The sequence below is a fragment of the Ipomoea nil genome, unplaced genomic scaffold (assembly GCF_001879475.1).
Source record: "Ipomoea nil cultivar Tokyo-kokei standard unplaced genomic scaffold, Asagao_1.1 scaffold2484, whole genome shotgun sequence".
NCBI classification, from domain to species: Eukaryota; Viridiplantae; Streptophyta; class Magnoliopsida; order Solanales; family Convolvulaceae; genus Ipomoea; species Ipomoea nil.
The window spans coordinates 89,837-104,210 of NW_017618912.1; the positions used below are offsets into that span (position 1 = coordinate 89,837).

The 14,374-nt window shown below is 39.5% G+C and overlaps 1 protein-coding gene across 1 annotated transcript; it reads right to left on the bottom strand.

The window, feature by feature from the left end:
- Nucleotides 1-542: 542 nt before the first annotated feature.
- LOC109153444 lies at nt 543-1,001 on the bottom strand. Its single transcript, XM_019301314.1, has 2 exons — nt 945-1,001; nt 543-853 (listed from the first exon to the last, which is right to left on the bottom strand). Exons 1-2 carry the CDS (start codon nt 997-999, stop codon nt 543-545), a joined length of 366 nt encoding a protein of 121 aa, XP_019156859.1. The 5' UTR covers nt 1,000-1,001.
- Between the last annotated feature and the right edge of the window lie 13,373 nt (nt 1,002-14,374).

Genomic DNA, 14,374 nt, shown 5'->3' on the forward strand with positions numbered 1-14,374 from the left:
TTATGGTAATGCTATTATGTCAAGTGAATTGTGTTTATTGAATTTAGTTGGCAATGGTTAATTTTGTTGAACTGCAAAGGTTAATTGACAATGTTTTATGAATTGCATACTAAGACTGCAAATTGAAGAATGGTTTATGAACTGAAACTTGAAGAATGCTAAACAGAATGCTAACCATTGCTAAACATAATTGGCAACGTTAATTTAGTTGGGAATGGTTTATACCTATTGACAGAATGCTAAAAAAAAAAAAATTCTAAAACAGAATGCTAACACTGAAAATGCCAACGAGAATCCTAAAAAAAAATGCTAAAACAAAATGCTAACACTAGAAATGCTAACCAGAATGCTAAAACAAAATGCTATTATGGAAATGCTAACATTTGCATTTTTCACTATTCGCTTGTCATCATTACAACCTTCCAAAATACCAAAAACCAACAGAATTTCAAGTGTGTGGCTTGCAAAAGAACAAGTGTTTTGCCATCATTACAACCTTTCAAAATACCAAAAACAAAATGTCACATTGTTTATCAGCTATTCTAGTCAATATTCAAGGGATCGGCAGCAGAAGTTGGTGGGAATTTAGACTTCAATGCTTGGCTAGAACCACGAGTTGGATATTTCCTACACTTGACAGCAACATGCTTTCCTTTTTGAGTAGGAGTAGTCCTTTGTTGAGTATTGTGATCATCCGGCTGAGGTTGAGTATTCTCATCATCCCTATCTATAGGTGGTTGAGTAGAGGGGGTGTGTAGGTCAATTTCTTCATGCTCTTGGTGCTGTTGTACATTGCCTCCACTAGCTCCACTTCCTCCACTACCTCCAATGGCTCCAATGCCTCCAGTTCCTCCTATAGCAGATTAGCATATTAGCATATTAGTAGTTCAAACCAGATTAGCAATGCATAAATAAAAGGGGTGTGATTAGCAGATTGAGCAAACCTTGTTGTTGTCCAGCAGTTATGCCACTGCCATTAATCAACTCAGACACTGGCATCAATATCCAAATTTGCTAACAACATATCTAGAATATCAATGTCCATTTCAGCTGCCATGGTTGGGGGTGCTTGACTTGGACTTGGATCAACAATGTTTGTACCAATAGGACCTTGTTTCTTAGACTTGCACTTCTTCTTTGGATTATGCTACATATGACATATTAAGTTAGAAGAAAAATATAAGATAGGAAACATGGTGGATTAATGCATTTACCTGTCTGTTGTTCGTTGCAGGATTTAGTGGACACTTTATACGGTTATGGCCTTCCTTCTTGCATAAACTACAGTGTAATTTGACATGGGATCGATTTATATGCTCACCATCCTTGGATACTAGTTGTTTGTCTTCCCCTCCAGATTTTTTCCTCAACTTGCGTGGCCTACCAGCCTCTGCTGTGTACAAAGGTGGGAGAGGTGGCTGCCTATCACTAACAGTAGGCCATTCTGAAGGCCCTGCCATGGGGTGTATACTCCCTTCATATGCTTTCAAGTAATTCTCAACCAAGTAGGTTTGGTGGACATAGTTAGAATCAGGCCCATTCCCATTCTTCATCCATGTAGCACATATAGCATGCCTACATGGTATTCCACTCAATTCCCATCCCCTACAACTACAAGTCATCTTCTCCAAATCTACCTCATGCTGCTCAGACACTTGGAAATACACCCCCCTAATTTCTAATCTGAACTCATCACATTGAATTCCCATATAGCTCCCAGCATGTTTTTCATTTACAACTATTTTTGCAGCTATTCTAGGACACACAGGTCCATTCCACTTCATTCCTTTTTGTCTATTTTCATAAAACCTATTCATCATGATTTTCCTCAAGCTCTCAAGGCAAGACAGTAATGGTTGCTCCCTAGCTTCTAGAATTACAGCATTGAAAGATTCACAAATGTTATTGACTAAAATGTCATAGTGAGAAGTAGTTGTGAAGTGTGACCTGGACCATTCTGATGGATGTTTCTCTATCAACCATTTCTCTATCAACCAAGCAAAAGCATTTGCATCTAGTGTCTTCAATTTGTTCATGGCTTGTGTGAATTGGTTGATAGTAGTAGCTATTGCTGCTTCCCACAGGTTGTCTTTAATAGATTTTCCATTGAACCCTGCAAGCTTCATGTTTCCATGAAGATCCCTAACACAAAACCTAGGCCAAAACAATTTAATAAATCAGCTTTTCAAACAGAAGTGCCAAAACAGTTTTAGAAATAGCATGCTAAAAAAATAGTTTAATAAATCAGCTTTTCAAACAAAAGTGTCAAAACAGTTTCAAAAATAGCATGCTAAAACATAGGTCCCATTTATACCTGTAACTAGCTCCAAGGAACTCTTTCTCAAAAACAGGAAGTAGTCCCTTTTGCTTGTCTGTAACATTAACATAGACAAAGCCAGTTGCAGTTACATTTAAGGGTTAGCGAATAAGTAAAGGTCCTGAAATACATTTAAGAGTAAAGTACTTGAAATAAAGGTCGATTTTTTTTCCTCATCTTTTGAAATACACAAGTCATCTTTCAGCTTTTTTAAGAACCAACTCCAAGAGTCCTTTGTCTCACCCTCTACAATTGCATAAGCAAGTGGGAAAACACTATCATTACCATCAATCCCTATTGCTAACAGCAACTGTCCACCATACTTTGCTTTCAAGTGACACCCATCAACCCTAATTATAGGCCTCAAGTACCTATAACCCTTTTTACTAGCTTCCCAACACATATTGAACCTTAAGAATCTGAGTGGGCCATCTTCCAAATTTGTCGGCTTAACAAAGCAACGGCTATGTGGATTGGTTCTTTTAATCTCTTCACAGTAACTCCATATCTTGTTAAAGTTATCATGTTGTTCTTTTTCAATCTCAGCTCTTGCTTTCACTAGTACCCTATAAGCTTGTCTATTATTGATCAGAAATCTCTCATCAGACACCACTTTCTCACAGAATTCTCCACTTTTCCATGTGCTGTTTGATCCAATCTCATGCTTCCATCTTTTGGCAACAATAACAGAGTTCACCATTTTGTTCTTCCAAACCCAAGTGCACACTTCATGCCTATTAACTAAAGTACTCACCCTCCAATTCATATAATCTTTTTCTTTCCTAAGAGTTATCCTCTAAGGACAGTCATCATGTTTACAAATAATTATACATCTCACAGTATCATTTTTAAGGTATTTCAATTCCTTCCCATTAGCAAAACCATAATTCATTACAGCTTCTTTAAATTGTTCCTTTGACTTAAAAGTTAATCCAATGCAGAATTTTGGTGACTTCATCTCACTATGAGGCCTAAATTGGGGTAGTTTTGGCCTCTCACTGTCTGAATTGCTATCCCTTGCACTATCCTCATTAGAGTACGTATCTCCACATCACCATTAATATGTTTTTTGGGAATGTTGGTTGCTTCCTCCACCTGATTTTCATTACCATAATACTCTACACTTAGATCTATGTTAATGTCATACTCGAAGTCATCTTCCTCATCACATTCACTTTCATCTATTCCCCCCCCCCCCTCATAACTACTGTCTTCATTAATGTCTTCTCCACCAACTGCCCAAACCTCAACCACATCAAACAAATCTAGCTGATTAAATGTTTCCCAAGCTACCCTTTCTGTCACTAACTCAACTAAACCCCTAACAATTTGCATAAAAAACTGAACACTTTCTACACATGCATATCCCAATTCCTTCATTTTATCAGAAAGTGTTATTAATCCCCATTCATCTACTTCCATGTGAAACATTTCTGTTGCTCCTCCCACATATCTAGGGTTTTCACCTTCTCCTAAAAACGCTCAATGTTTTAACCTAAGAGTAAATCCACTATTTGATATTACATTTTCTGCAAATCAAATCACATTTAAATAAGCTTACACAACAAAACAAACCAGATTTCAAGAAAACGAAGCACAATAAACCACATGTATTTTTTTAGCAGGAAATCACACGTATCAAGTTGTAAAGATATATAAAAGAACACTTTTCCACACACCAACAACAACACACGGTCCCCACCCACCTGCTAAAGTTAAACAAAACATAAACCAAACAACGTGGTCCCCAATACTTTATCACAACATATATAAGTCCAATAATCATGTGGGTACCACATTTGCTTTAAAAAAATAGTTGAATGCGCATTCTGAAACATATATATAAACCTTACCTTCGTCCACTGGGTGCTCTTTGCTTTCTATGGAGATGGTGTCGTCAACCATGACTATGAGAAGGTGGTCGAGTTCGCTTTCTTCGTCTTCACACTTCGTCTTCTTCGTCTTCGCACTCTGCAATTCGTCTCTCCAATTTAGGGCAAAACAAATTAGTGGAAATTAGGGGAAATTGAATTTGGGCCAAGGAAGAGTCTGCGTAGGAATAAGTAAAATGGAAATGACATCTTTACCCTCTACCCTTAAAGTCAACTTGATAGTAACCCTAACAGAGAACCACATGTGGTTACTTTAAAAAAGACGGAGGACTACTCGTGGTCGTTTTAAAGTCGGAGGACCAGAGCTGGTATATCGCTAATACTCGGAGGACCATTGGAGGTATTTTTCATATATATATATATATATATATATATATATATATATATATATATATATGAAAAATAGTAAATAGTCGATGATGGGTATGTGCCCCAGAAACCGGCTGGATGAACGACCCAAGCGAGGCAGCGAGCAATCGGGTTACGAGTCGGGAAGTACCGAGAGAAAGAGGGGATATGTCTTGCCAAGGCCAAAGATGGTGAATGCTGATCTGGCTAGAATCAATCAACTCAGAGTGAAAGCCATCTCGCTTTGCGGGGGACTACATGAACCGGTCTTTAGGAGTCGAAGAAGTGGAGGAGGCATCTGGGAGCTGATCGAGTGAAGGAGGCATCCTGGAAACGATCGAGTGGAGGAAGTATCCTATAATCGATCGAATGGAAGAGGCATCCTGGAACTGATCGGGAGGAGGATAAAGTCGAATAGGTGGAAGAGTCGGGTGCCTGACGAGTATAGGAGTCGGCCTAGACTGTCCAAGAGGATAAGGGAGCCAAGAGAAAGGGGTAGTCAGCCGAGATAAACCGAGTGGAAAGTCGAGTTGAGGGCGAGTAATAGAGGGAGTCGGTAAGGAGCGGTTGAAAGGAGAAGAGCTCGAACAGTCCGCTAAGATAAGCCATTAATGAGCAATGAATGAAGAGTTAATAATAGTAATGAAGACATTCGTGGAAGAGAGCAGCTGACCGATGTGCGTAGTAGATAATTAGTTCATTTACTGTATTAAATAATAAGTTGAGCTCAACGGTCACTCGGACCACTATAAAAAGCCTTCGTCGACACCGTTAAAAGGGTTAAGCATTTTGAGTATACACAATAGATTTTTCAGAGGATAACATCATTAGTTTTATATTTTTTTGACAAATATCTACTTTCCGATTGTGTTGGACCACTGCAGACCACTCCAAAAGTCTAAAAACCAACAGTCGACTCATAAATATTAATTTGACAATTGTCAAAAATTAAACAATAAGTAAAGTTGCATACTCAGACTAATCCCCATTCGCACCGAACGGGGAAGGGGGGGGGGGGGGGAGGGGGGCAAAGTGCTTGCCAGATTGGTCGAGGTCTGAACACAAAGCTTGTCGAACTGAAGGCTCTCTACCTCAACTCTGTCGCGACTTAACTCTTAGACCTTGCCAGATTCCTTCATAAGCTGATGAAACCGCCGTATAGCACAAGATGGTTTGGAAAGAAAACAAGAACAAGGTTCGGAAGAATATGATCACTTGGCAAAAAGGGTGATTGGGTTTGTCTAGGGACAAGAAAAGATTACAGAGGGTCAAGGGTGACTCTCGAACAAGCTAACACGCACGGAAGGGCACAAAGACAAAAGAAGGTGCAGCAAAAGGGTACAAGAGCTTACTTCAACGGTTCCCACTTACATCTGTCTCACGAATGCGGATCTTACCTTGCCGAGGTCCCGACTTCGTACACAGGTCCTAGATGCTATTTCCACATAGTCCATTGATGTTTCCACTTCGAGACTTTCTTCCCAACCTGGGTCCCACACTACCAACTGGTTTTGTGTCCGCTGAAGTCCTCTTCTTAGCCCTGCACACAAAGGACTGGTGACCTTTCTTAGCACAAGCAAAACACTCTATCGGCTTCCCATGACAGTCCACGCCAGGGTGATCACTTCCACACTTCTTGCAAACGGAACGCCTTCCCTTAGCCTTGATCTTCCGGATTCTTTTATGAACTTGCTGAACTCGGTAGGGGTCGGTTGCACAAACGTAGGCCTCCTTGACTTGAGCAGGATAGAACCGCTCACGTATTTTAACCTTCAGGTTTTCCCAACTGAACTCCGGATCTTGCCTACAAGCTAGCCTTTCAAGCATCCACCACGAGTCCGCTCCTTGCCGAAGATAGAACGTAGCCAACTCCACCTGGCGATCCTACGGGCAAACCATAGCTTCGAAGATCTTGTCAAACATACGGATCCACTCATCTAGCACTGCAGAATCTTCTTCACCGGCAAAGATCGGGGGACGGAGACTTGCGACTTGGCGTACTATGTCACGATTCCCATTTTGAAGAGGGTGGTTGATGTTGAGGAGGGTGTTGCTCAGCGTAAGGGTGATCTGCGTCAGCTGATGAAGGCTTTGAGCTAACTGCTCGCTGGTGACTGCTTCTGAAGACCTTGCACGACGTCTCGATGGTGCCATCTTTGACTTCTACAGCAACAGCACGATAACGGGAAAGACTTAGGGCCCGCACCCTTACCTGGTGCCTTAACTAAGGAGAACCAAAGCTAACAGGAAAACAAAGCACAGAAAAACAATAAAAGAACTCATAACCTCACCGCGCGTCTTATAAGTCCTAGGTCCTAAACACTCAGATTCTTACGGTCATCTTAGGGTCTTAAGCCACACTTAGCCACTTAAAAGTCTAGACTCTATCATCCTAGGCTCAAACCTAGGCTCTGATACCAACTGTAACACCCCCTAATTTCCATGCTAAATTAAGCCTTAAACATGCAGATAACTAGCCAAATCACCATACACAGCGGAAGACTAAACAGAGATTATATAAATAGGAAACAAATGGTGCTATGCGCCTATGCCACGTCCACTCAAAGGTGAACGCACAGGCGAAACATCTGCATAAATCCACAATTTAAATTCATTCAAAAACAGGAGTACTATTGTCTAACATTGGCACACAGGCCACAACATCTCAAAACAAAGGGATCTAAGCTAACAGGTTCTAGACCGCGCTCTCGTCTACTCATCACCTGAAAGAAACACATAAAATAAGGGACGACGCCCGGTCAGCGAATGATGCTGGTAACCCACCAATACATGTGAAATATCATATGTAGATAGTTTATATGTATACAAAATCATTTACGAAACGGGATATAGTATATATCAATTTCAAGGCCAAGAGTAGAAGTCAAGCACAAGACTCTATGCACTCACAACAAAGACAAGGGAACACATCCCAAGACCACAAGAAGCATTAACGACTCACCAGAACGGCTCAAGGTATAATCTGCCATCACACAGTAGATTAACACCCGACATGTATAACACAAGAGAATAAGGACACAACCATTGGCAACACATTACCTTTGCGACTACACACGTCACAAATAGAGAAATACACAACAACGACTACACAAGCCTTCGTGACATCACCCATCACGAATTGAGATGCCTTCCTTATGCCCGGTTCCAACCTTATGGCTACCCCCAACCTTATGTCTAGTTCCAACCATTACCTCCAGGACCCCTATACATCCAAGTCCAACCTTTTCCCTCCTGGGACCGTCGTCCCCTTTCATAGTACACAAGGTACCGATCACACACACGACAACACATGCCACCTAAGAAATACGTGAACCCATCACTTAGGTCACAAACTCCATAATCGCGTCATGGCCACCACGAGGACCACTGTCGTACCTTGGTGACTAATGTCCCATACCACTAATCGTGCAATCCAGGTACAGCCACACACACCACACCATAACAGGAATCAATCAACGGATCACAACGAAGATATGAAACCATACTCGGTCAAAGAATGGATCACAGTCCAACAACAACGATGAATAACACAAGTTATCATCAACGATAGGAAGGTACAAACAACACACACGCTAGCATTTAAACACCGAACTAGCATGCTTATCAAACGGGTAAACCAAACATAGTTCCGAAGAACACACAAGAGTCATCACGGTTCAACGAATCACAATGTTGAACACTTAGCACGATTCAAGACACCAAAACCTACATGGATTCCTACCATATAGTTCTAGACATACGAAACATCAAGAAGACGCTCAAATAGTTCCACAAAAGAATCACGGGAAACAAATCCCCGCCAAACCACACTATGTACCCCGCGGTTGGACTCACGGGTAGACCCCCACCCATGGTTCCGCCCGCGGGTACACACCCACAAGCCACCTTGTACCCCGCGGGTAGGGCGGCGGGTGGTGCACTACCCGCCGTTCCGCCCGCGGGTACATACCTGTACACCAAAATAATCCCTTCAGGGATTTTCAACTCCAAGCTCAAATTCAAGTCCAAAACATGCCAAATCTCACCAAATACAACAAAATGACTTGAATCAAAGGAATAGCCAAGCAATGGCATACAAGAACCCTAATAACAAGCTCTAGATATGCATTTTCACAAGACAATGCATCAACACTCACATTTCATAGCAAAACACATGTAGAATCCAAGAAATAATCATTTAGGTAAGCAAAATAGATTTTTTAGAGCATGGGTTACCTCTTGAAGACTTATCCTTCACTTACAACACTCCACAAGGTTCCCTTTCCACACCCACTTCAAGAACACACCAAAACAACATAAAGATTTCACCTTTATAAAAAGATACCTTAGAAAACACTAAAAACACAAGAGGAGCTTAGATCTTACCCTCCTAGATGCTCAAAAGTATGAAAGGTAGAATCTTGAAAGCAAACTTGAAAGATCTTGGTAGCCCTAGGTGTGGCTTGGAGAGAAGCTAACTAGCTTTTAGAGAGAAGAGAGAGAGCTTATGATTTTTCTCTTGGAGAGTGTTTGAAGAAATGAAATGTGTCTTCCTAGGTTAGCTTGAAAGACTATTGCCAAGGAAATGTCTTATTTACCCTTACTAAGATGAAATGTGTAAGGGAACAAGGGAATAACTCACAAAGCTTTAGGTACAACTTTTGACTTTGGGTTGACTAGTCAATTACTAGTCCTCGACTATTGAATTTTCAGGAATTTAAGGAATTAAATTATCAATTTGATTAGGATTAATTAATTAATTAATCCCTTAATCGAATTTGGATTAGGGGTGTCACATCGGGGCTCCCATTTGAGGGTGGTCGATTTTGGTTGTTGAGGATGGCGTTGCTTAGGGTTTGGGCGATTTGAGTTAACTGTTGCAGGTTCTGGGTCATCTGCTTGTGCGTAGGTGAGTCAGGGGTACTCGCCTGGTTCCTTGATGGTGACATTCCCGGTTCTACAGTGTTTAATATCCATCATAGATGTAAGTCAATGCTTCACACACTTACCTGGGTGTCTTACTATAAGTAGTTTTTAATTAAACATAGAGCAAGTCAAAGGTAAACTGAGTAGGAAGCGATAAATAAACCCACAGTCTCACCGCATGTCCTAAGATTCCTAGTTGCTAAGTGCTTAGGTAACTAGAGTTCGAACTTAACATCCTAAGTCTTATCTTAAAGGCATTGTTCTTATGGTCGAACTTAGGCTTGATACCAAGTGTAACACTCTTAATTTTTAAAACATTTAAAACCTACGAAATTAAGGCGAATCTATCATTATCCATCCAAGCAAAGCGGAACTAACAACACAAGTGTCGGGGTGCTATGCCACGTCTAGGTTTGAGAACCTAGACGCACAAGCTAATCTACTAACTAAAGCATAAATCCACAAGATCATAAGCGAAAACAAATCAAGGCACGCAGGCCAGCCAACAAGTGCTAACTATCTAAGTAAGGTCTCCGTATGCATCTAGCGCGCTCAGAAGCTATACATCTGCACCTGAAAAACATGCGGTGTAACAACCGTCAGAGAATAATGCTGGTAACCCACTCCAAAGCGTTAAGTATGATATAGGTAGATATAAGAAAACATTTTGAAACCGGAATATGTATATAACCCTAAACAAACACTAGCTTTAAAACCAGGAACAAGACTTAGGGCATAACAACAGGTTTAGCATTACGAACCATCATAAAGATACTAGCAGGCGTCCTAACTCACAAGATAAGATAACAACAAGGCTCAGCAATAACAAACAATATCAACAATAAGACTCAACAACAATCAATCACCGCGAGTAATCAACAGAGAGTACGTCCTTCATCCAGCCTTATACCGAGTTCCAACCTTTACTCCTCTCCATCTTTATATCAGTTCCAACCTGTACCTCCAGACCACCCTTATAATACCACCCCCCTTATCCCTCCGGGCAACTACATGCCCCCACCAACAAACCTCCAAAATAACCACCGATCTGATAGCACCGTAGTACCATTAACACGTGATCCGTGCCTCTAGCACCACTATCAAGGGGTCTTGCATATAACACGAAAACATGGCACCACAGTACTTATAACTTGATCTATGCCTTTAGCAAACTAATCAAGGGTGGTCCGTGCCTTCAGCATGATAATCGAATGGTTTGTGCCTTTAGCACAATAACCGGGCACTCGTTGTTCCAACCTCCAACAATTCTTTTCCACCAATCTCATATCTTTCTCATCAGGTACAATCAATTAGTCAACATGCACAATAACGCAGCGGCCACCGCTCAACAACAATAGCAATCAATACACATTAACACGTAGTAAAGAACAATCAAAGGGAAAGCACAACAATCACATAGGCTATCATCAACAAACGACATCGACATAAACACGCAACCCACAAGATACAGCCTAAGCTCTACTTCCCAAGCTAACGAGACAACCACAAGACACCTACGGGATCATGCAAATCTCATCCTAGGCCAACGGGGTATTAACTTAACCCACATGCAACAACCACGACTCACAAATCCTAAAACGGTACCCGAAATATCAAACGAGACACATAAACATCAAACGGGGCACAACGGAGCACGGGGAAACAATAAACGAGGTAAAACGACACGACACGCCGGCCCGTACCAGCGGGTGTACGGCGAGTGGTCAACCACCCGTCGGGGGCGGCTTGTGTACCAGCGGGTACACGGCGGGTGGCCAGCCACCCTCCAGCTGCCCTCTGGTACATATACATGTACCGGCGGGTAGTCAGGTGGGGATTCGTCCCCCAACCGACCACCCACTGGTACGATGGTAATCTGGCCTTTTTCCCGGCTTGAGAATTCCCCAATTACACCCAAAACCAAGTCCGAACACATCCCAATACATAACAACAACAATACATATCCAAACCATAAGAATTAAGCTAAGAAACCTACACAAACAAATCCTAAACTCATACTCCTAACATATCAAGATTCAAGAATCAATCCCTAAACGTGCAAGAACAACAGGAATCACAAGAACACCAAGATCCCATCAAATAAGCCCTAATAACAAGCTATAGACATGCCTAAACGCAAGATCACACATGTGCTCAATCACAACATCAAGATCATCAAGATTATCAAATAAACACAACATAAACCCTAGGCAAGGCTCTATCAAGACTCAACCACCAAATTACATATATAATCAATCACAATATCAAGATCATCAAGATTATCTAATAAACACAACATAAACCTTAGACAAAGCTATATCAAGACTCAATCACAGAATCACACATACAGTTATCGAATGAGCCAATAAATAAGACGTAGCAAGGAAAATAAGTTTTGTAAGACATGGGTTAGCTCTTAGCCTTAATTAATCTTTCCTTGGCTTTTAAGGTTCTTTCCCAAGATTTCCTCCCGGTTGATTTCCCTAGGCTTGGTGGCAGGAAATTCCTTTCACTAGGTCTCCTGGGCGGTTTGTGTGTTTGGTGTTATGAGAGGTGAGCCGGTTCCAATTGCTTTCTAATCCTCTATTTATAAGGTCATGAATCCTAATTAGAGTCTGGGTAGCAAAGGGTCTATTTTCCTTATCCTTATCGGGCACATAGTCTTTAATATGAACAAGGGTCCATAGTCCATTGTGGACCACATTAATTAATTAAGAGGGTCCAAACCAATTTTAAGTCCTTTTTAATTATTTATCTACGGGATTAATTCCATAATTAATCCGGGTTTGAAGGTCGTAACACCGGGTGTTACACTAATCCCCGTTCGCACTGGACTGGCCCAATTAAAGGGCAAAGTGTTTGCTAGATTGGTCCTAAGCAAGCCCTAACTGTAGGAGGCACCTTTAAGCTTGTACCATACTCAGACTAATATCCGTTCGCACCGGCCCGACCCAATTAAGGGGCAAAGTGCTTGCTAGATTGGTTTTTTGTACGAGAGGGGGTTTGAATTCCCGACTTCTCTTAAAGGACAAGAGTGCACGGACACTCACGCCAACCATGTCGGTTAATATATATATGCCTTTGATTGACAAGAAAATTGACAAGAAAATTAACAATCGTTGTCTAAATGTGTATTTTAAATGAAACTTGCTTTTGTGACCTTAGCTGGATATGTTTTGTATATTTATAACTTTATGTAGTAGATATCCATCCAAATAAAGCAAGGAAGTTAGGGTTATATTATCCCATTATGTTATGTTATTATATATGTCACCTAGTTATCTTTCCTAGCCAAACTAGTGCAACCATAGGTTTTAGGTTAACGGCAAATTATAAATGTAAAATAGCTATGAATACGGTGTTTGATTTTACAATGGAATTGTACAATTCCTAAGCATTACAAACAACAACAACAACAACAACAACAACAATAATAACAATAATAATAATAATAATAATAATAATAATAATAATAATAATAATAATAATAATAATAACAATAATAACAATAATAACAATAATAACAATAATAATAATAATAATAATAATATTAACAACAATAATTAACAACAATAATAACAACAACAACAACAACAACAACAACAATAATAATAATAATAATAATAATAATAATAATAATAATAATAATAATTTAATTATCAATTAAAAAAGTTACTCTTTGCCAAGGACCTTGCGGTCTAGTGGCACCAAGTTGTTCCCTCGTAAGGGAGATTGGGAGGTTGTGGGTTCAAGTCTCAGTGGAGGCCTTTATGTTTCAGTAGGTTGAGAAAGTAGTTATGAACAGATACTGCATTGTAACAGAGTCAATATTACTCCAAAAAAAAAAAGACATTGATTGACTTAACAAATAAGATATGTAATATCAATTGAAAATGTTGGTTTTGCCTATAAGAAAAAAAAAATAGAAAAAGTGTCAAATTGGTTTATTAAGTTTTGTGGACAATGCAATTGAATTTTCTAATTAAATAATGAGGTGCCATAAATCAGCAAATTAGTACAATTAGGTATGTATTCATTATGTTACTTATGATGTAGTTCTAATTAGGCTAACACATGACATTTAAATACTCACATAAGCAGTGTTGAAAAAGACGCTAGGCGGCCCCTAGGCGCCCGATTATTTTTTTTAATTTAAAACAAAAAATTCTACGTAATACCTAATTACCTAAAACGGCTAAAAGTCTAAAAAATATTCATAAAATTATAATTGATTAGTTTAATTGTAAATTATATACAACTTTAAAGAATTACAAGTTAAAACTTTATAGTATTAAACACATTTTCACACAAAAAAAAAATAAATACATAAAACCTTATTAAAACATTAAAACCACAAAATCACAAGTCACAACTCACAAACTATCAAAGCAAACTTCCAATTTCAATTTCCAAATCATAGTCCATAACTCCATAATCCATACTTCATAGTCCATACAAACTCCAAAAGTTCAAAATAAAGAAATCATCATATCAATAGTTCAATACAAAAACTCCAAGTCTTTAAATTTCAAAACAAAGTACATGACAATTAAGTTCAAGAAAACATCAAATTCAACTTTCAAGGTTTTATTTTCCATCTATCACAAGATTTTCATATCTTCAAACTCAATAACCGCATCTATTAGGACTAGTATTAGGACTCTTTGTATTTGAGTCACATTATGACTCCCAGTCCTAGTCTTCCTATAATTCATCTTGTATATATTCCCCCAGTCTGTACAGTTTTCAATAACATCTTATTCAATACAATTATTACAATTCTCATATGGTATCAGTTAGTTAGGGTTAATAACAATTATTATTGCCATAAATAATTGTTATTTCCATGCATAATTATTATTGTCATTGTTGGTGAATGTTAAGAGCAACA

Coding starts and splice junctions, on each gene's coding strand:
- LOC109153444 (XM_019301314.1), bottom strand. CDS start 999: ATGCCAGTGTCTGAGTTGATTAATGGCAGTGGCATAACTGCTGGACAA. Junction 854..944: donor AACTGCTGGACAACAACAAG/GTTTGCTCAATC, acceptor AATCTGCTATAG/GAGGAACTGGAGGCATTGGA.